The following is a 23569-nucleotide window of genomic DNA, read 5'->3' as shown; positions in this document are numbered from 1 at the left end:
ATTTATTATAATTATCACATTACCTCGGATTTTAGGCACCTTTCTTTCCTCTGATTACTAGTTTTAAATTACAATTTTATTAGTCCAATTACACAAGTGTCCTGTTGTAACTTTTTCAACTTTTTAAGTGGGGAGGACACAGAGCATAAATGAAGTCAATATTTTAGGATAGAACAAGATTCAGGCATGAGCCTACTCACTCTGCCAGTAAATTTTTCACAGGAGTCAAATTGGCTTAGTGTCCCATCATGTCAGCTTACACAGTGTTGTAAAATAAATTCAGGAAGTCAATGAAAATAGTGAAAATTTTTTTGTTTTACTTATGAATACAGAATTCTAGGAAGTAAAACTGATCACTTATTACATATTAGGATAAAGCCAGATATAGTCTCTGTAGGAAGAGAAGCTTTAAGAAGAGGGGATGAGAAAGAACCAGAGTTGAAACGACTCTTTGGGAACATATGAAAAAAGAGAACATAAAATACCAGAGTCATGAGCCCACAATCAAACTCATTCACCCTTTGATTGTCCAGAGATCCCATGAGCTACCTCTGGGAATCCCACAGAGTAAAAAGAAACTAAGAAAATACAAAAGTGGTAATGGCACAGAAGTGGTAGGAAAGCTTTCTAATAGTGTCTTAACTGTTGTGACATCCCTGAACACTGAGCAAGACACCTGCTACTGTAACAAAGAACATTTTAGAAACGTGTAAACATATACAGACACATAAACAATCCAGTTTGTGTTATGAAACTAAATGTAATTTGCTCCATTAACTTTTCCAAGGATATGGAGTCATAATAAAGTTTTACAATTCAGGCACCCTTGTCTCTGAGTCCCTCAGTCTAAATTTTTATCAACTCTTCAAATATCTCTGTTACGCAGGACTGAAAGTTCCACATACTCCAAAGTTCCATAAAAATATTGGGTTACGTAATTTAAATTGCCTCTAAGATTTAATTTGAGAAAAACATGAGAACTTGGGAGATTTAATCAAGAATGGATTTTTAGAATTCAAAGCAAGAAAGACTAAAATCCAGAGCAGAGCTCCAATAAACTAAATATATATAGATACACATTAAGAAAAATGCAAATTTGGTAAAGCATAATGGAAAATTATTCAAGTGGAAATACGTGGAGGAAAAAAGTCAGAACTTTTAAAGAAAGTTCTAAATTGAAATGGACTGAGATAACATTTATTATCTCAATTACTTTAAACCAGCATTTAAATTACCTTAAGCTGGCATTTTAAAAGAAATAAAAGACTTGGCAACCTTTCTCTTTCTACAATACACATAAAAGATGGAAATTTAGGGGGCATGAGAGGGCAAGATATAAGTATCTCTAAGTGCACAGAAAACGGGTCCGGGAACGAACACATCAAAAATAAATAAATAAATGAAGGACTGTTTTAAATTTTTATAAAGAAAGTTGAAGGGAGCATTCAATAAGTACTTGCCCTTGAAATTATTTTCTCCATCTGCTATTTTCTACAAATACAAACAAAATAAACCTTTATAAAAATTAAGGTCATGTTTATTTGACCAGTTAATCAGAAAGTACATTCTGAGTATGAAGGATGGAAAAGTTTCGTATCTATTTAGCTGACTTAAGTTTGAAGAAGGCAAAATCAACAAAAGGGAAAAAAGATATGAAAGTGTTCTATTACATTAAAAAAGACTGAGCTTATTATTGGAAAATCAAGCTTAACACATGTTTCACACAATACAGTCTGTCTTTCTAACCTGTTGTGAGTATGACTTACCTAACTATTGTTGATTATACTTGCAAAAATGAACAAAGGTAAAATCGTAGTATCTCTTGCTGGTGGTCTTTCTAGGCCATGTTAATTTCACTTTTTTGGTTAAATACAAAGGAATAGGATTATGGAGAGTTCAGCAACAAGTTTTTCATTAGGATATGAAGTCATGCCATGAGTTTCAAAAAAGGGTTAGTTGTATAAATTTGGGAAATAATCACTCATGCAAAAATCAGAAAATACCTGTACCGAGCCACCATGTCTGTCTGCTGCAAGGTGAGCTCTCAAATGGTGGGGATTTGCCTGCTGGGAGTCCCAAGCTGCCCTGTGGTCTGCCGACTGCCATTTATTTAATGCATGTGGCATGCATGGAAGAAGAAAAACCCAATATGTTAAACATCTCATCCTTATAATAGAGAAAACAAATGTATAAAAGGAAATTTAAAATACCCTCACTATTCTGAATCACAGCTGCAGTTACCTTTGCGTACTGGATGTGGAGAGGTTCTTAGTTAAATGGCTACTATTAGGTATTGATCAACCACAAGAAGTAAAACAGAACCATAGAATTTAGAAGTGAAAGGACTTGAGATACCATGGGCTCCACCCTTAAATTTTATAAGTGAAGTTAACAAAGAACCAGGGAGGTAAAAAAATGATGTGCCCCAGAAAGCATTCCAAATAAATCACAGAAGTACTACGATGCCATCCAGTATTATTTTCTTACAGTAGAGGTCCCCCTTGGTTTTCTGATGAGGGACTACTTCTGGCAATGTTAAAAAAGATAGTCCTTAAATAGCTGCACTTAGATCCTAAAAAATCTTTCTCTCTTGCTTAGTACCATGTTTCTGATTGTGAGGTTAATATGAGAAAACAGACAAAGCTCTCTGAAAAGGGAACAGTGTTATAGAGAACACTAAATGTATATGACGAGCAATTTGTTGTTGTTGTTCACTGACACTCCTACTTATTCAATGAATTCCTTTGCTTCCTTCACCTCTTTTTATCTGGTTCAAATTAAGGAACCCATTCCCAGGACAGGCTGATAATTCTTGATGCTTTTACATGACTCGGCAAATGTGCATGGCAATAACCACAAACTAATAATCTACCAGCAGAATCAGGAGTTGCTTAAGAGGGGTCAATGTGTACGTTTCAGGAAAATGTGGATGACACTAATAAAAAGAAGGGCAAGGGATAAAATATTTAAAATTCTTTTACAACTTGGTTCTGCATTAGCTTCTTTGTAGGTGTTATCTCATCTTGAGATACAGAGTATTATCCTCATTTTAATGATGAAGAGATTGAGACTTTAAATACTTGCCTAAGATCACAGAAATTGCAAAATGCAGCAGGGATTCAAACTCAAGAGCCAACTGCTCTGCTCTGCCCATAGTACTACCTAGCTCCTTAATACAATTACACAGGTTCTCAAGTCTTCAGTCCTCCTTTCTTCCTCTCTTTTTCAACCTAAGTCAAGAAAAACTTGCCACAAAAAAGAACAACGTGCCACAATCCACCGAGTATACTAGGCTGTCGGGAGCCTGAGCCTATCAGTAGCCAGAGCAACCCTGGGCAGGAAGAGATGTTAAGTGCAAAGAGCACAATGAATAAATGTTCCACCACTAAGCTTCCCAAACAAACTGTACAAGGCCAAGTTATGTAGGAAGTGTGAGATGGCATGAAGTATGTCTATCAAAACAATTACAAGAGTTCTCGGCCTTTTCATTAAACCCTCCATGTTCATGACCCAAATCTGGCAGGCGTGTAGCTTAAATTGAGATAAATTAGATAAGAATGAATCTGAAGAAGAAAGAAGGAAAATGCTGCTGAAATAGAGACAAATACCTCCATGCTGCCCAGAACGACAGGTGACATGAGAGGGTCATGGACTGCATTCAGAAGACAGTAAAAGCTCTATCCAGAGCCTCGACTCAGAATCCACTGTCACGTGCGCGTGACACTGTGTCTAAAATTTCAGGAAACCCGCAACTTCAACCATCGACTTCAGGTTACAAACTGTGCATCTGGGGACATTACAACATTTCAGCCGTTCAATTTCACGTTCTTTTGCGACTGTCAACTTTGGGTTTCTCATAGGACTGAAATATTTGTCTACTGTTTCACAGGTATTTAGGAAACGTTTTTGAGTTTTCCATTATGAGGACAGTCTGCATAGCCAGGTTTCAAGTTTAATATATAAGCTACCCTAACGGGTTTCCTGAAAAAACACAAAACAAAAAACAAAACTCGACTCCCTACATTTAGTGCAACAAGGACTCCACACACACAAAATATGGTTCCTACCCCCAGGAAGCTCACAATCTAGCTAGGAAGACAAGTCTAAACCATAGAGAACTTAAACTTGAAAATACTTACAATCTAACTGTACTCGACAATAAGAACTTCACTTAGTGTGATACCTAATAGCTCAAGTAGTGATTTCCAGAGAACACGAATTACTGCTCTTCATCCCAATGAGAAATTAATTGTGATTTAGACAACACCAACCCTAAGTTTGGACTTTGGAGCCATTTCTTTCTATAGGCAGCACCTTACCAGAGTATTCAAGCTATCAACGACTAGTAATTTATATACGAAATAACTTCTATAGAAGACCGTTTCTTGTCCCAATTTTTCTAAGGCAAAATTGTAAAACTACTCTTTTTAAAGTGGCTGTATGTTAAAGCATAATGGTTTTAAATATCCCCTAAATGGAGCACTTTATTTTGCTATGATTTTTAATAAGTTGTGTTCTTTCCTTCGATTTTCATCTCTTGTTTAACTCAATGGAATTCCAGTGGGATAAAAGACAGAAGAGGAAGAAAGGCTAAGGATCATGTGTTAACATGATCCTTCCCCAGAAAGGGTTATAACTGAAAATTCTAAAGACCCAAATTAGCAAAATGTTTCAGGTCAAAGATGGGTTAAATAAAGCTTCGTTTCACAAAAATTTCAACAGCTTTCAATTACCCTGCCCAGGAAACACACACTCTTCGCTGCCCATTTATCTTCTGCGCTTTGCCTCAAACCTACTCTGGGCTCCAAGCAAACTGCAAAGCTCACTATTCCTCAAACTCTACATTTTTCAACTTCTGCTTCATATCTTACCCTGTTTACTCTCCCCCAAAATGGCCTTGTGCCTCATCTGCCTTTAAAAATTCCCTTCATTCTTCAGGCTCATCTCAAAAGCCACCTTCTCCATGAAATTTCTATAAATGCCACATACTCAGTGATCCTTCATGGTACTATATTAGTATGTTTCATGTGATCGAGCTCACACTGCTTGGCAACATAGTTATTTATGAGCTTATTATAATAATCATAACAGCCTTGAGAAAGGAGGTTTACTGAATGCTTACTATTATGCTAGGAATTAACAATCACTATTTCTGTTTCACAGAAGAGAGAACTGAGGCTTTGAAAGATAGAGTAATTTCTCCAGGATCAAGTCATATCCAGGTCTACCCAATTCCAGAGACTGAGTGAGCTCTTAACCACTCATTACACAACAACTTCTTACAGGTCACACTGTTTTCCTTACTTTCCTTACGTTCCACTAAATCAGACTATAGTTAGAAATACCAACCGCTATTACAATTTATTCCAACAGCATATCCAAATACTTTCATTCTAATAGAATATCAAATATTCTCAAAGTTTATACCAACTTATACCGCTAATCAGAAATTTATGATTACACATTTTCATGTGACTTTTAAACTAGTGAACAGGGAAACTAGTAAACAGTAAAGAGTAGGTGTATTTGTTGCAAATCTATGTATCTTCAATCCTTAATATGGGTGTGTATATAATCTGTTTTTTGTCTATTGAAGAAAAAATAGGTATTTCAATCCTTCGGTATCTATCTGCATGTGTGTATACGCTCACACACACACACATATACACACACATATAAAGCTATCATCTGGGCATGGTAAACCACCAAATATGTTCAAGCTCTCAGAAGGTAGTACAGAAGGAAATCTACACATTTCAAATCTGAAAGGGCAGCAAACCTGATTTTTGGATTGTTGCATCTTGTCTCTGTGTTGATGTGCTTCTCTGTTTGAGGACAGAGCAGGATCCTGCTGAACGGCGCCCACTGGAGTAGGCTACAATACAATAGTTAACATCAATACCCTCTATTTCAGAAGTCTCACTTAAAATCGTTTAGCTGCTTAAGGGAATCAAGGAAAAACTAAAGACACTTAAAGCCTGAAGAAAAGATACCATCCTTGAACTGTGTCATTAAAAATAACAAGCTAACACAAGGGAAACGCAGCTACTCTTCAGAGGGTTTTCAAAATATTTAGATATTTTATCAAGTATTCACTTTTTTACATCAATACAAGACTTTCTAATGCTGTCTTTACTTTTAGGTTACTTTATCGTATCAAAAAAAAATGAAAGTGTATCTGTGCATGTCTCTCAATTTCAAAGCTAATGTATAAACACAATAAATTATTTTAAGAAAATTGAGGAAAAGATTTTTTTAAATAAGGTCATGAACTGGCTTACTGTCAATATTCTGGCACAGGAGAGACTTATAAAAATTTTTATTTTTCAAATATATTTCAAAACTTAACATAAATACTTTAAGCACAGTTTATTCAGGCTGACATCATAGATACCACATACAATCAAATCACTGTGGATTAAACAAAAATATAGATTAAACACTTAAATAAGCCATTGTTCAAAAACATGTGAATCTGAGAGTTTGGTAGTTCCAAATACGGATAAAAATTCACTAACAGTGAGCCACAAGTAAAGAAAATCTTGTACGACACTCATACTTATTAAAAAAAAAAACAAAACTGGTGAGAATAAGTATTTTAAAAGATGCCTCTTCAAAGAAAACATTTAGGGGGACCTGGGTGCCTCATTCAGTTGAGCGGCCAATTCTGGATTTGGGCCCAGGTCATGATCCCAGGGTTATAGGATCGAGCCCTGCCTCAGGCTCCACACTGAGCATGGAGCCTGCTTGAGACCCGCTCTCTCTCTCCCCCTCCATCTGCCCCTCTCCCCATTCGTGCACTCTCTCTTCAAAATAAAAAATAATAATAAAATAAAGACAAATAAGTAAAATAAAGAATTTAATGACAAGTCCCTTTATAAGTGATCACCAATCCTAGTTATAACCAAGATAAATTTTCTTAAGTTATAAAAACTTAGAACAGTTTTAAAAACACAAAACACACTCCAATTTTTAAGTATCTATTTCAAGACATAGCCTAAAACTGCTAGTATAGCTAGAACTTACAAATTTAAATTACAAATGTTTTGAGAAATGGCTGAAATAAGCAAAATGTATAACAGATCTTTTAAAATAATGGGACATTATGCAAAAAAATATATATTTCATATTAAGAACTAAATCAGGAATGACAGGGTGCCTGGGTGGCCCAGGGTTAAGCGTCCGACTTCTCTTCAGGTCATGAACTCGCAGTTTGTGAGTTCAAGCCCCGCGTCAGGCTCTGTGCTGACAGCTTGGAGGCTGGAGCCTGTTTCGGATTCTGTGTCTCCCCCTCCCTCCCTCTCTCTCTCTCTCTCTCTCTCTCTCTCTCTCTGCCCCTCCCCCACTCATGCTCTGTCTCTCAAAAATAAATAAACATTAAAAAAAAATTTAAAGAACTAAATCAGGAATGAAAAGTGCAAAGTAACTCATTACTTTAAAAAGCAAGGAGTCCAGGGGCTCATGGGTGGCTCAGTCGGTTATGCGTACAGCTCTTGGTTTGGCCTCAAATGGTCATTCTACACTTTGTGGGTTCAAGCCCCTCACTGGGCTCTGCACTGACAGCCAGATGCTGCTTGGGATTCTCTCTCTCTCCTCTCTCTGCCCCTCCCCGGCTTGTGCTCTCTCTCTCTCTCTCAGAAAATAAATACATAAACTTTGAAAAAATAAGTAAATAAAAATAAAAAGTAAGGAGTCCTAATGTGGGATTTTTGTAAAATTCAAGGAATAATTTTAGTATGGGGCTACTTAAAATGTCCATTAAAATGAATCTTTTAAAAAAAAGGTATTTGTCCCAACTCTTTTCACTGAAGAAGCTGTACTGTGGAAAATGAAGTACTACAAATAATCTTTCACTATACAGGAATAAAGTACTCACCAACTGTTTACCAATCCAGTCATATTCATAATCAAACATATATCCTTTTCGATCAAATAAGTCAGTAAAAAGTTTTCTTAGGTAGTCATAATCTGGTTTTTCAAAAAAATCTAGCCTTCTTACATAACGAAGATACGTTGCCATTTCTTCTGGAAAGGAACAAAAATTATTCTGATCACACCTGTCTATGTACTTATTGATAATAAAATATCGTATCTAAAAGCACAGTGTTATAAAAACACAAAAACAGTAACAACGTTCTAACGCAATTTCAAATTTTAGGCATTTAATCAAAATGAAGTTAAAAAGGAGAAGAGAAGGCAAGAAAAACATACGGTCAAAAGAAAAACGAGAGGTTTCATTTAACAAATACATTTGCTTCATTTCATTAGGAAGGGCTAAAACTTTTATTTTACATTGTTAGTTTGAAGAGAAACCTTGTACTAAAGGTTGAATTAAAAATAACGTATCATTATTTAAACACAAGCACATTACTCAGCTAATTTATTTAAAATACTGGTAGGAAAAAAATATTATGGAAACATGTACGTTCTGAGAAACTGAACATTTAACTTGTCAACTGGATGAAGGGATTCAAAGCAAAGAAAGCCTTGGGCATTTCAGTCATTCAGTTCAAACAATTATATTAAGTAAGCTGAAGAGAAGAGAAGAGAAGAGAAGAGAAGAGAAGAGAAGAGAAGAGAAGAGAAGAGAAGAGAGGAGAGGAGAAAAAGAAAAGAAAAAAGAAAAGAAAAAAGGAAAGGGAAAGGAAGGGAAAGGAAAGGAAAGGAAAGGAAAGGAAAGGAAAGGAAAGGAAAGGAAAAGGAAAGAAAGCAAAAGAAAAGAAAACAAAATGAAAAGAAAAAAGAAAACAGTGGTAGGAATTGGTTTATATATGAAAGTATCTGCACTACCTTGCTGGATTTCTTTTAGTCACATACACTAAACGACCCAGAGAGGATTCAAATTCTGAACTTGGGCTATGTACAGAATTCTAACCAACTGACCTAGCAAAATAAAGCTAAGAGATCTCAGAAATAGAACACAGAAACACAGTTTAATTCTTCTTTGGATTTCTGGTCATCTAACAATTATTTTGGTAATACATAAATCTCTCCATGCCGTTGTAATTCCCAAATGTTTTCGAGACATGTATTTTTAAGCCATGAAAGTGAAGAGGTAAAATGGTGAGCAATTAGTAAAACAGGGTTTCACCATCAGGATACAGAAATTCACTGTAGTAACAGATGGAAAGTTACTCCTGGGTGCTTTTCTGATCCAGTGCAGATCCAGTAAGAACAGGATGACGCCCAGCCCAATGGGTGGTGAGAGCGGAACCCAGCAAGGACCGTCCTCACAGGGTGACTCTCACCATTCCACCTTCCAGCTAATTACACCAGGTTAACTTACTCTGACACCCCATTTTTTCCTGCGGAAGCCTGTACAGAAATTCCCAATAACACACGGCCAATCTGCTTACACCTATACTGCTAGGGTCAACCCATATTTTGTTTTTAACCTACTAGTTCTAGATGTTACAGCAAAGGAGAAAAACACGAAATTAAAGTTTGCTGTCTGAGAACGATATAAGCAAGCTTGACGAAGGGCTACCTGAGATTACGTGGCTGCTACGACTACCACCAGAAGGCCAGCCCTGTGCAGGAGAGCCTGTGAACATGGAAGCGAGCTGTGAACTCAGTCTTTTATCTTCACGTTTGGGTCACATTTTGCTTAATTCATTAGTAACACATTATTCTTATTCCTTAATTGATTTAGGAATCTCAAGTGAATTTCGGTTGGCTTAATCGGAACTGTCAAGAATCTACATGAAAATAAAACTATTTTCATAACCCCATCCCCCCCAGGTAACATTAGCCTAAGAGTAGAAAGGTTGGTAAGATTTTAATGTACTTCGAAAACTAAATCACACCCCCCTTTTGAGCATGGCACGGAGACTCAAGTGACTATCAAAGTACGCCAAAACTTTACAGTTGGCATTTCTCAGCAAATATTTTAACTTAGTAAAAGTATGTCAGTGATATTTTGGCTGATACCGGTCAACACTATTAAAAGTTGGGACTTTCTTCTATTATTAATACCATCTTAATAAAGCAATTTAAAAATTGACCCTGTGGTCTATGCATCAAATGGTGACATCTTTTAAGTCGTACTGTGAACTCATCTAAGTATGAAGAAAAAGTATTTATAAACTTGAGCAATAAAATTAACCGCTCTGGTTTTCTGCATAGAAGCACATGTATCAGTGTGGCGTCATTCATTACCTGGAAAATTTTCACACAGCACTTCTATTGGTGTGGCTCGTTTTGTATCTCCAATTTTCTGATACCTCTCTTTTAATGTGTCAGCCTAAAACACAAAGAAAAAAAAAATCTTGGCAAGGTGGTCATTTTAAAATTAACCACTTGCAGGACAGAAGCTTAACATGGCACCAATTTATTAAATTCAAAAGGAAACACAAAAACAATTACCTTTAAACCTTGCCAAGGAAGACTGCCCCTCAGAAAATACATGAACATATGACCTAAAGCTTCTAAGTCATCTCTTCTACTTTGTTCTGAAATGTAAGAGAAACATCAATTTCACTTTCTATTCCCAGTTAAGGATGCAAGAATGGAGAACTGATTCTTTTGTTACATACAAATTAACTCCCATAGTTCAGTATATAAATATAAGATATCTAGTGCTTTTAAGCAACAAATCACATCCGGTTAAACAATGTTTTTAACATTACAATTCCTGTGCATCTTTAAAACATGGCCCTACAATTCTCTTTTTCTAAAGACTCTACTGGGCATTCATTTCTCTCCTTAGATATCTATCCCAAGAAGTATATAGCAAGGCAGAAAGGGTTCCATGGTCAAATACAGGGTCACTGTGTATTGTAGCTCTATCCTAAAGACCCAGGATGTAACATATTAAAAGGTCTGGAAAAACCTAAAGATAAAATGTAGCCCTGCACTTCCTGAACTTATAGGAGCATAAAACACCCATCCTATACACTCTCCCATTAATATTAAGTGCAATTAGGATTTTGTGTAATATACTTTTTAAAGCACCCATGTTTGACACATATCAACATTAATAACCCCTCTGCCACCACCAAAAATGTGCTGCTTTGAACAAACTGCCATTTGCAAATTGCTACTGTTGTTTTAGCAACAAAATGTTGTACAGCACATAAGTGAGTGACAATTACAGATGAAGATTCAGAACGGTACTTATGAATATTTGCTGAGTGAAATTTTTTGTCACTGAAGTTACATTATGAAGATTTCTTGCTATTTTAAAAAAACACAGGAGTGCCTGGGTGGCTCAGTCGGTTAAGCATCCGACTGTGGATTTGGGCTCAGGTCATGGATGATCTCCGTTTATGAGTTTGAGCCCTGAGTCTAGCTCTGTGCTCAAAGTTCGGTGCCTGCTTGAGATAATCTCTCCCCCTCTCTCTGCCCCTCCCCTGTTCATGGTTGCTCTCTCTCTCTTCTTCAAAATAAATAAGCTTTAAAAAAATAATATAAAAACTCTAACAGTAAGAGGCAAAAACAGTAGTTTAATTCTAAAAGGATGTTCATGGGTAAGATGTTTTATCCAAATGAGTAATCATCATACTATCTAAGCAGTGGTTTTGAAAAACAAAACTTTTCAAAGCATGACTCTGAACAGGTTATCATTTCTACTATGCAATCCCATTCTATAACTGTCTTCTGTAACACTTCCTACAGTTTGCGTATATATGTTGTGTCATTTTTTAGTCAATATCTATCCTCCCACCAAACGGGACATTATAGGATGGCAGATGTCTTTTGGCTCACTGTCCTCAGGACTCTGTATAATGGCTGCCACAGAGCATACTATTTAAATATAAACAAATGAAAAGGGGCGCCTGGATGGCTCAGTCGGTTAAGCATATGACTTCAGCTCAGGTCATGATCTCGCGGTTCGTGGTTTTGAGCCCCGCGTGGGGCTCTGTGCTGACAGCTCAGAGCCTGGAGCCTGCTTCGGATTCTGTGTCTCCCTCTCTCTCTCTACCCCTCCCCCTCCGCCACCTCTCTCTCTCAAAAATAAACCTTAAAAAATTTTAAATATAAAAATGAACATTTGAAAAGACACAATACTAGTTACGTGTCCCTCTCCTAGAAGTAAAGGAAGATATCTAGAAGAATATGCATCAAATCGTTACTAATCAGGGTTATAAGATTGGAGGATGACACAGGACATTTCACCTTCCATTTTATATACTCAAATTTTGGTATAATGGCTAGTTTTTCTTTTTTGCTGGTATTTTCTATTGTAACAATGTAAGCATAAGCTATTAAAAATAGAAAACTTTCAAAATAAGTAAAAGAGACTTAAGGTCTCTTTGTAGCCTTTAATAAAAGTGGGGATGTGAATAACATGGAAAAAAAAACCAGAAATATATTTTTTATATACAATTTCACCTTATTAGATCCTGGGAACCTTAAGAATAAAGAGTCATGCAAAGGAAAATGTTTACTTCTAAAGTCCCAATGAGAATCAGAATCACCTCTGAAACTTTTAAAAACCTCAAGTGAGCAAGGCCTCTCAATGGAGTCTGATTCCTGGGCTAAGACAGGAGCTAGAAGAATATGTGCATTTTGAAAGGACTTAGCAGGTGATTCTGAAATACAGCCAGATTTGGTAAGCACTAAAAATGAAACTTCTTTGATTGAAGCATAATCTCCATATAATAAAATGCACCCATTATAAGGATCCATTTAAAAAATGTTAACCACACACACACACACACACACACACACACACACACGAGCCACCACAATCAAGAAGTATTTCCAGCACTCTAAGAAGTTCCCTTATGCCCCCTTGCCTGTTACTCTCCCCTTCCCGTCTCCAAACCACCACTAACCCGCTTCTGGGGGCCTACACTAAATGTGATTTCTTTATAGAACTTCATATGAACAGCATCATATAGTATGGACCCTTGGGCCCGAATTCTTTCACTCAACATCATGTTTTTATGTTTTGCACGCACTGGTGGTTCATTACTTTTTACTGCTGAGTAATATATCACAATATATGTATATAGTCACCTACCGATGGACCATGAATAACTTCCAGGTGGGGGTTTTGTGAATAAAGCTTTTATGAACATTCTTGTTTCCACTTCCCTTGTGTAAATTTTTAGGAGGAGGATTATTGCTTCATATGGAAAAGTGTAAATTTCACGTTATGAGACACAAATATACTGTTTCCAAAGGGGTTGTGCCATTTTCTGTTTCCACCAACAACCTAAGAGAATTCCAGTCGTGTAAGTGCCCATCCCACACTTAGCATGGCCACTCTTTTATATTTTAGCCATGCTAGTGGCTGTGAGGGGTTAGCGCTCTGTGATTTAATTTGAATTTCACTGGTGACTAATGTTTTTGAACACTGTTTCATGTGTTACTGCTTATTCATACATCTTTTTCTGTGAAGTGAATATTTAAATATTTTACTCACTTTTTTTAATTGTACTGTTTGTCTTGTCAGAAAGTTAAGAGTTGTTTGTGTATTCTGGATACAAGTTGTTCTCATACAACAAGTTTTGCAAACATTTTCTCCCAAATTATAGCTTGCTTTCAAGTTCACACTTTGACAAAGCCCAATTTATCAGGGCTTTTGTTGTTGTGTTTGTTTATGCTTTTAAAAAATTTTTTTTAAATATTCCTTTATTTTTGAGAGAGACAGACAGTGGGGCTTGAATTCATGAACTGTGAGATCATGACCTGAGCCAAAGTTGGCCGCTTAACCGACTGAGCCACACAGGTGCCTCTTGTTGGAGCTTTTTGTATCCTATCTGAGAGTCTCTGACTAGTCTAAGGTCACAAAGACTTTCTCCTATTTTTTCTTAAAGAAATTTTACAGTTTTGGATCTAAATCTGTGATTCATTTGAAGTCATTTTTCTTCTTTTTGTTCACTGTGGGGTAAAAGGGGTTAAATTCATTTTTTTTGTCAATACTGATATCTAGTTATTATCATACAATTTCTTTACAATACTATCCTTTCCCCTTGAATTACTTTTGCACCTTCTCAAATATCAACTGACCTCTATGTAGGGGTCCATTTCAGGACTCTGTATTCTGACTCATTTACCTATGTCTGGGCCAATAACACCAAAAAAAAAAAAAAAAAAAAAAAAAGGAAAAAATAATGATAAATGAGGAAACCAGTGATGACAAAACAGACCATCAATTGAGAAAACCATCAAAATCAAAAGCTGATTATCTGAAACGTTCAATAAAACTGATCCTATCACTAACCTAAAAGAAAATACAAATTACTAGTATCAGGAGGAACAAAGGGTCATCAGGCCAGACCCTACACACACTAAACAAATGATGAAAGAATATTATGAGCTAACATTATGCCAATAAATTCAACAACTTAGAAGAAATGGACAAGTATCTTAAAAGCTACAAGTTACACAGAAGATGTGAACAGCTCCATACAACTTAGAAGAAATGGACAAGTATCGTAAAAGCTACAAGTTACAAAGAAGATGTGAACGGCGCTATGCCAATTAAAGAAATTTAATTTATAATTTCAAATCTTCCCAAAATATAACCAAAGGTCCAGATGGTATCACTGGTGAATTATATTAAGCAGTTAAGGAATAATACCAACTCTACACAAACTCTTATTTCCTTCATGATATTACCAGTCAAAGGTAATACAAGCAAAGGAAAATACAAGAAATGTTCCTCAACACAGACACAAAATCCTTAAGAAGATAATACATCATGACTAAGTAGGGTTCATCCTATGAAGTTAAGGTTGGTTTAACATTCAAAAACCAACTGATATAATTCACCTTATTAATAAAAGATACAAATCATAAGATCACCTCAAAAGATAGAGAAAAACTACTTATTAGAACACAACATGCATTTATGATAAGAACACTTGTTCAACAAGAAATAGAAAAAAAACTTCATTCTGACAACGGACTTCCATGAAAAACCTACAACTAACATAATTCTTACATGGAAAAGGCAACCTTATAATTAGGAACAAAACAAGATGTTCACTCTCACATTATCTATTCAGTGTTGTACTGGAAGTTCTTGTTGGTACAGAACCGCTAGAAAAAAAATTAAAAGGTATTCAGATTGGATTGAATCTGGATTCAAATCAGATTGGAAATGAAGAAGTAAAACCAGTTTTCTCTGCAGACCATATAACTGTATATGTGGAAAATCCTAAATAATCTACCCCTAAAAAACTCTATTAGAACTAGTGCATGAGTTCTACCAAGGTTACAGGATACAAGGTCAATATATAAAAATCAAATGTATTTCTATGCATGCAACGAGCAACTGGAAAACAAATTTAAAAAGCAATAAATAATACCCTTTTCAGCAGCATCAACAAATGTGAAACATGTAGGGGAAAATTTATCAATACATAGGCAAGACCTGCATATTATATAGCATGCAGTTTAAAAGACCAAATGATACATAAATACTGACCCCTACAGTAGTGTGTTCTTTGTTAAGGAGAAGAACTCACTATAAAAAGCACTTCCCTCTAAATTCCATCCAAAGTTGGAAGTTTTAGTTACCGGTGTCAACAAGCCGTGATGATTAGATCTTGCCTATATGACTGTCTCAAAGAACAGTATTAGTCTCAAAACCTACACAGTATTTAAAAACTCAAGCCATGAAAACAAGCTAGTAAAATTAACCACTACTGAAACTCAGTCTGAAATGTTCCTTCTCCTCCTAATTCTTTACTTGTGTTCTTTCATCCACTGACTAGTCAGGAAGTAAATTTCACCACATAGTGAGTGGTGAGTAATAAGTCATAGGGAAGGCTTTATCTTGGAAACACAGTAACTAAAGAACGAATACCTTTTCAGACCTTCAACAGTTCTGTTTCATGGGGGAAAAAAAAAACTCCCAAGGTAATTTGGCCCTTATTATATACACCCTGTTCACATTTTTTTAAGCAAGTAAAAAAAAGAAACAAGTAAAAGTTTCACTTTATATTTCCTCCTAAACAGTTAAAAATTACTTTTCCCCCAGCACTCCACCAAAAAATAAATAAATAAATACTCTTCTTCCTTAAGATTCATGGAGCTCATTAACGTTTTTTCAAGATTACATAATTAAAATGGTTGTATTGTTAAATGAAAACACGAACCTATTCAGGAAAAGAAAAGACACAAATATATAAGACAATTTGCAGTAACAACTCACCAGTCCAGATACCTAATCTAGCAAAAAACAAAGTTTCCCGAGCAACAGGACCCAGCACATGCATGCAATTCCTGAAGAAGTCTTCTTCAAATCCAGTTCTCTTAATTGGATAAAATCCAGTAAGTTTGGCTATCAAATGAAGCAAATCAAAAGAAGGGAACAGCAAAGTACCACCAGCAATAGGTGCACTACACATGATAAAAAAATACTAGGCTAAAAGACATCTGAATACCAAAAAAAAAAAAAAACCAAAAAAAAAACCCTATTAAAATATACACTACCCTCAGACTAACTATAAAGCTACAGTCATCAACACAATGCAGTATTTGTGAACGAACAGATCAATGAAGAGAAAAGACAGTCCAAAGAGACCCACGTAAATACTGTCAACTCATCTTTGACAGTTGAGCAAAGGCAACAGAAGGGAGGAAAGGTTTTTTTTTCCCAACAAACAGTACTAGAACAATTGGATATCAATATATAAAAAAAATGAATCTAGCCACAGATCTTACACCCTCCACAAAAGTAACACAACTGGATCAAAGACCTGTCAAATGAAAAGTTATAAAATTCCTAGAATATAATGTAGGAGAAAATCTAGATGACTGTGAGTTTGGAAATGACTCTTTAGATATGAAAGCACAGGCATGTTCATAAAAGAAATAACTGGTGAAGTGGACTTCATTAAAACTAAAACTTCTGCTCTGCTAAAGCCACTTTCAAGAGAATAAAAAGATAAGCTACAGACTGGGAGAAAATATTTGCAAAAGATACGTCTCATAAAGCACTGCTACCCAAAATATACAAAGAATTCTTAAAATCAAAAATAATAAAAACAAACAACCTGATTAAAAATGGGCCAAAGACCTTCAAAAACACCTCACCAAGGAAGATATATCGATGACAAATAAGCACATGAAAAGATGGTACATACGCATCATATGTCATCAGGAAACACGAATTAAAACAACAATGAGATAACACTACTTGAAATAATGATTTACAAGAAATATATATTTCATCACTCAGATAACCAAAATATATTTCTCAGGTATATGTGGTCTTCATCCATAGCTCCTGAAAACACTTCAGAACCAGAAAGGTGAAATGGGTGTCTTATTATTAATGAAGGTAAATTTTGGACCCACCCAAGGTCAGGGGCTGATTGCCAGGAAGGCCATACATATGATTATTGAGGTTTGGAACTTTTAGTTGTACCCCCCAACCACCAGGGAGTGAGGAGAGGCTGGAGACTGAATCAACCAATGGCCATGGACTTAGTGAATCCTGACTATGTAATGAAGCCCCCATAAAAACCCAGGAGGGCAGCTTTTTGGTCCTTTTGGGAGGGCTTCCACACTTGGGGAAACAGAACACTCCCATGTGCCACCAAGCCACGCCCCAAGCCCCTCAGGGACAGAAGCTCCTTTGTTTGGGATTTCACTGTCCATAGCTCTTCATCTGACTGTTCATTTGTATCCTTTATCATATCCTATAATAAACTGATAAATGTGAATCTATGAAACCATTCTAGCAAATAAATTGAACTTAAGGAGGAGGTAGCTAGAACCTCTAATCTGTAGCTGATCAGTCAGAAGCACCAGTAATAGCCCAGAGCTTGAAACTGGAGTCCAGAAGAGGGGGAGGGGAGCAGTCTTACAGGACAGAATCTTTAACCTTGGGATCTGATGCTTTCTCCACATAGATAGTGCCAGTATTAAGTTGAATTCTCAGACAAGCTACTGGTGGCTGAGAACTGCTTGGTATTGTGGAGGGGAAAAGCCCTTTTCCACATAGGAGCTTGTCCCAGGAACCCGTTAGGATGGTGGAAATGTGTAACACTAACAATACCAAGCGCTGGCAAGAATGTGGACCCACAGGAACTCCCATTCATCGGTGGTAGGAGCGCAGAACGGTATGGCCAGTTCGGAAGACAGTTTGGGGGTGCCTTACAACATATTCTCGACATATGATGCAGGATTGAGCTCCTTGGGGTTTATCCAGAGAGTTGAAAGCTTAGGTCCCACAAAAACCTGCACATGGATGTTTACAGCACCTTTACTCATAAATGCCAAACTTACAGGCAACCAAGATATCCTTCAGTATATGAGTGGATAAACTATGGAGGATCCAGACAATGGAATATTACTCAGCACTAAAAGGAAATGAGCTATCAAGCCAGGGGAAAACATGCAGAACCCTTAAAAGCATAGCATATTACTAAGTAAAAGAAGCCAGTCTGAAATGGCTACATATTGCTTAACTCTAACTATATGGTATCTGGAAAAGGTAAAACCATGGAGACAATAAATAAAAAGACCAGTGGTTGCCAGGGGTTTGGAGGGAGGGAGGGGTTGGTGGGGAAGGAAGGATGATTAGGTATAGAGCATGCCTAGGGAAGTGGAACTCTTCTGTATAATACTATAATGGTAGACACATGTCATAAATTTATCCAGGGGCGCTTGGGTGGCTTAGTCAGTTGAGCGTCCGACTTCAGCTCAGGTCATGATCTCGCGGTTCACGGGTTCAAGCCCTGTGTCGGGCTCTGTGCTGACAGCTCAGAGCCTGGAGCCTGCTTCGGATTCTGTGTCTCCCTCTCTCTCTGCCTCTCCCCTGCTCAGGCTCTGTCTCTGTCTCAAAAATAAATACAAACATTAAAAAAAATTGTAATTTATCCAAACTCATAGAATGTACAATACCAAGAGGAAATCCCAAAGTAAACTATGGACTCTCGATGATAAGCATGTGTCAATGCAGGTTCAACAATTATAACAAATGTACCACTCTAGTGGGGAATGTTGATAGTGGGGACAGCGCTGCATGTGTGTGGGCAGGAAATATAAGGAATACCTGTGTACCTTCTGCCTAATTTTGGTATGAATCAAAAACTGCTCTTAAAAAAAAATAACTGTTCAAAAAAAGTAACATCTGTTTAAAAAAAAAAACACTACTATTTAAACGCATTTTCTCTACACTTATTTAGTTCAAGGTATACGTCCTCAACTAAACTTGAGGTGATCACTATATAATAGTAATCATCCAAAAATTATGATGCTGAATCACCCAGAGAATGTAAATTATGCTCATCATGCTTCAGAAAGCAAGGGATTGTGCAATACATTTTTAAACTGTTAAAACATAATTATAAAACGTAAATACATGTTTCTAAACTGCGAAAAAGCTGTTTGGGAGGCTAAAAGAGCTGTCCTCAGGAATTTGGGCAATTAACCTAGAAATTAAATGAATCACATCCTAAGATGACAACACAGAAAGAAGGCATTTTTGTAAAACCATAAATTCTGTGATCCCTTCGCTCTTATTCAGAGCTTACCACGTAGTGGCTTGAAATGTTAATTCTTCTACAGAACACGGATTAACACTTGCAAAGCAACTGAAGTTTATTCCTCAAAGCCTAGTCTCTTTATTAATGAATACTCCATAATTTTGAAAACAATTCTAATGCTACCTACTAAAGAGAAATGCAGGGTATTTACTTAATTTCAAATGACTTCCACAAAAGCTGCCTTTTCATGAAGGGAAAAGAGTGATCCAAAGGAAGATTATGAAATGAGGTTCAAAGCATTTGACAAAAAAAAAAAAAAAAAAAAAAAAAAAAGGTATTTGGAAAGATATTAAAAAGGAGACCGTGAGCAGACACAATTTAAAATAACAATTCGACATGAAAATAGTAAAGAAGGCTTCCACAAGAGGCGACCAAAGAAAGTCAGGTCACACACAGCTTTAGTGAGATTGCATCCAAAACAAGGACTTAAGAAGGTATGAGAAGGTACACCAGAGAATCACTACATCTGTTCCTTCCGAATATTAATCACCCAGTTAAGATCAAAAGATCTATACCACAGGAATAAAGAGGCTAAAATTCCACAATGTGATGTTACACTCTTCTTCCGCCTTTTTCCTTTTTAAACCTGGAACAGTGCACTGATCTCCACAAAGGAAAAGTACTTATAAATCTGCGCAAATGTTCGTCTGACCAAATTCTCTATTTCGAAATGCTCCTGTGTGTACAAAGTCCTTAAATACACAAGAATAAAGCAATGAATAAGAAGGCTTTAAATGTAATCACCAAAGTCCAGGCAGAGTAGGAAAGACAGCAATTATATATACACAAATTAAAAACCGCCACTAAAAGGTCACATTTTCACCACTTTTTCTTTTTTATCTACTCGTGACTCCTCACAAAGCCAAGTGCTCTAAACGCCCCAACACAACTAAGTCCGTGTTCACTGCCATCTCACTTATAAAATGCTTTAACTCTTCAGCATTTAAACTCACATGACTTTAGCTTACTCTTAATTTCTTAAAAACAGGAACTCACATAACCTGGCAAACAAATCTTCTCACTATTAACATTGCCCATCTACTTCCGAGTTCTACATCGAGACTGGAAGCAGGGCTTCTACAAATGGGATAAAGTAAGGATTAAAGCTTTTGTTCTTTGCAGTACCTGCCCGAGAAATATTCTGTTTATGTTTTCTTCCTGAAAAAGGAGGAAAAAGAGATGACTACAATAGTTAAATGCCATTTCCCAAGCTCTGAAGGCTTTTCCTAACAAGGACAAACATATCAGATTCACTTGGCCATTTCTACAAATAGAAGGCTGTTACATTTACCATTGTTCAGATAAAAAAACATCGGGCCATAAGGAAGTTGTGACTTCATGTCTCACAATAAAATGGTGGTGAACCTTTGTTAGTTGTTATAAAATAGGCTGTTAGCAACTACCCCAAAATGAAAATCTCTCACAGACACAGCCCATATACATACAGGTGTGCCTGACTGTAACATCAAACACAATCCTGAAAGTTGTGTATCTCCTCAATCTTATTTTAAATCTATCGTGAAAGTTTGCTATTGAAACGCAACCCCTCCCCCAAATACCACGTGAATGCAACGTGTGCTTTATAATTTTAGAGCCATGAAACTTTTCTTAAAGAAAGACAAATTTACATTTTTCAGGCATTTCAGACACCTGAAGACAAAAAAATACCATGGCTCTCCTATCAGGAGGCTGTCAGGGCAAATTCCAAGTGCCACTTGTTCTGACTGAGAGGAAGAAGCAGGGACATGCAGTAAAGAGCAGATAAGTCTGGGAAGAATGGATAGAGAAGAAGCTACGACCACGAGTTGAAGGCTGGGTCAGATGACTCCTAAGGTCTTGTACAAAAAGTATGTCTTTAGGGTACATGTGGGCACTGATGCCAGGTAAGTACTGACTGGTTTACGTTTGTCTGTTCTTCCTTGTGAGATGTCAGCAATGCAATCTAAAAGCAGAGAATTGGGGCACCTGGGTGGCTCAGTCGGTTGAGCGACTGACCGGCTCAGGTCATGAGCTCATGGTTTGTGAGTTCAAGCCCCTTGTCGGGCTCTGTGCTGACAGTTCAAGCCTGGAGACTGCTTTGAATTCTGGGTCTCCCTCTCTCTCTGCCCCTCCCCCACTCATGCTCTGTCTCTCTCTGTCTCAGAAATAAATAAACATTTAAAAATAAATAAATAAGTAAAATAAAAGCAGAGAATTAAGTCTTTCTCTGATATGAAAACTGACCATGGTTTGCAAGACTTAAAAATAAACCACCAAAAACATAACCCAGAACTGATTTTTTTAGAAAGGCAAAGAAGTAACTCAATGGGAAAGAATATGACATCAGAAAAAGAACCTCAGCCTCTAACTCACAGCATACAAAAATATATTCTCAATGGTAGAAGAAAACATAAATGTCTGCATCTCACGGGGACAAAGATTTCTTAGGATTCAAACAGTAGCAATCCTAAAACAAAAAACTGGTAAATAACTGACCACACAAATATTCACAACTTGTGCACATCTACTGACACCATTAAGAAAACGAGCAGGCAAGCCACAGACCAGAAGAATCTATTCACAGTACATATATTTGGGAAAGAATGAATATCCAGAATATATACAGAATTCCTACAAATCAACAATAAAATGGCACACATCACAAAAGAAGATAAGCAAATGGCCAATAAGCAAGCACAAGAAACAGTGCTCAGAATCATAAGTCAAGCAAAACAAAATGCCACCACATATCTACTCCAATGGCTAGAAGGAAAAAGAAGGCTAACACCAAAAGCTGTCAATACTATGAAACAAACAGAACTCTCATTTACTGCTGGTGGAAACAGAAAATGGCATGAATGCTTTGGGGTACTGACTGGCAGTTTCCTATGAAGTTAAACAATACCCACCACATGACACGGTAATTCCAACCTTAGTTATCTGCCCAAAAGAACTGAAAACATATGTCCACTGAAAGATTTAAAAATTCATAATAGTAAACACCTGTTAATAATCAAAATGTGTATCAACATTAGAATAATTTATGGTATATTAATGCAACGGAATACTACTTAGCCTTAAAATGAACCAAATTACTGATACTTGAAAAACAAACCCTAACCTTATACTGAGCAAAAGAAGCCAGATAATTCCATTTATATGAAGCAATAGAATCAGCAAAATTAATCGATGAACGGGGCGCATAGTCAGTTGCTCAGTCAGTGACTCTTGATTTCGGCTCAGGTCATGATCTCACAGTTTTGTGAGTTCGAAACCTACATAAGGCGCTGCACTGTCAGTGGGGAGCCTAGTTGGGATTCTCTCCCTCTCACTCTGCCCTTCCCTCACTTGTGCTCTGTCTCTCTCAAAATAAATAAATAAAATAAAAAACTAAAAACTAAAAACACCAAAAAACTAAAACTTAAAAAAAAAAAAAAAACCATGCTAGATTAATGATAGAAATCACAGCAATGGCTCCTTTGGGAGACGGTGGGGGAAGAGCAAGAATGAAGTGTATGAGATGATGATATGTTCTAAATCTTGACAGAGTTGGGGCTTATGTAGGTGTGTACGTATGTCAAAAACTACAAATCATACACTCAAATGTTATAAACTTAATTCAATGTAAATTCTATTTCAATTTAAAAAATGAACTTTTGGGGGCACTTGCGTGGCTCATAAGTGTCCCACTTCGGCTCAGGTCACGGTCTCACAGTTTGTGGGTTTGAGCCCCATGTCAGGCTCTGTGCTGACAGCTCAGCGCCTGGAGCCTGCTCCAGATTCTATGTCTCCCTCTCTCCCTCTTCCCCTCCCCAACTCGTGCTCTCTTGCTTGCTCTCTCTGTGCCTCTAAAAAATAAATAAATGTTAAAAAAAATTTTTTTAATGAACTTTTCAGTAAATTAAGTACAAATACTGTTAATTTTGGTAAGCTTGCTTGACATACTGTTATCAGTTACCAATTCTGAAACTAGATTCTGAGGATCGTAGTAGGCTTCTAAAAATGAGTAAAGAGAGAAGTGGTAGCCAGATTTCTCCCTGTTGGCCCAGAAGACAGAAAAATACAGACAAGAGAAGGGAATAACAAATGTGGAAAAGGGGGACACTACTTTGTGGTGTTGGAATGAAATTACAACT

General features: G+C 36.7%; 1 protein-coding gene across 11 annotated transcripts in view; it reads right to left on the bottom strand.

Annotated features, from left to right (window-relative positions):
• The window catches only part of CSNK1G3 (casein kinase 1 gamma 3), a 105464-nt gene that overhangs the window by 20625 nt on the left and 61270 nt on the right, over positions 1-23569 (bottom strand). For 7 of the 11 annotated variants that reach the window (XM_047859109.1, XM_047859099.1, XM_047859117.1 and 4 more), the window contains 5 exons: positions 10366-10451; positions 10159-10243; positions 7877-8025; positions 5780-5875; positions 2004-2099 (listed from right to left, as the gene is read on the bottom strand). In XM_047859109.1, the coding sequence (XP_047715065.1) occupies positions 2004-2099; positions 5780-5875; positions 7877-8025; positions 10159-10243; positions 10366-10451 (512 nt within the window). The remainder of the gene's footprint in view (positions 1-2003; positions 2100-5779; positions 5876-7876; positions 8026-10158; positions 10244-10365; positions 10452-23569) is intronic. The other 4 variants (XM_047859170.1, XM_047859189.1, XM_047859150.1 and 1 more) reach the window with 3 other exon arrangements.

Source organism: Prionailurus viverrinus, chromosome A1 (assembly GCF_022837055.1).
Source record: "Prionailurus viverrinus isolate Anna chromosome A1, UM_Priviv_1.0, whole genome shotgun sequence".
In the NCBI taxonomy this organism is placed as follows: Eukaryota; Metazoa; Chordata; class Mammalia; order Carnivora; family Felidae; genus Prionailurus; species Prionailurus viverrinus.
The sequence above is the reverse complement of the archived record's forward strand: the minus strand, read 5'-3'. Positions and strand labels throughout refer to the sequence as shown.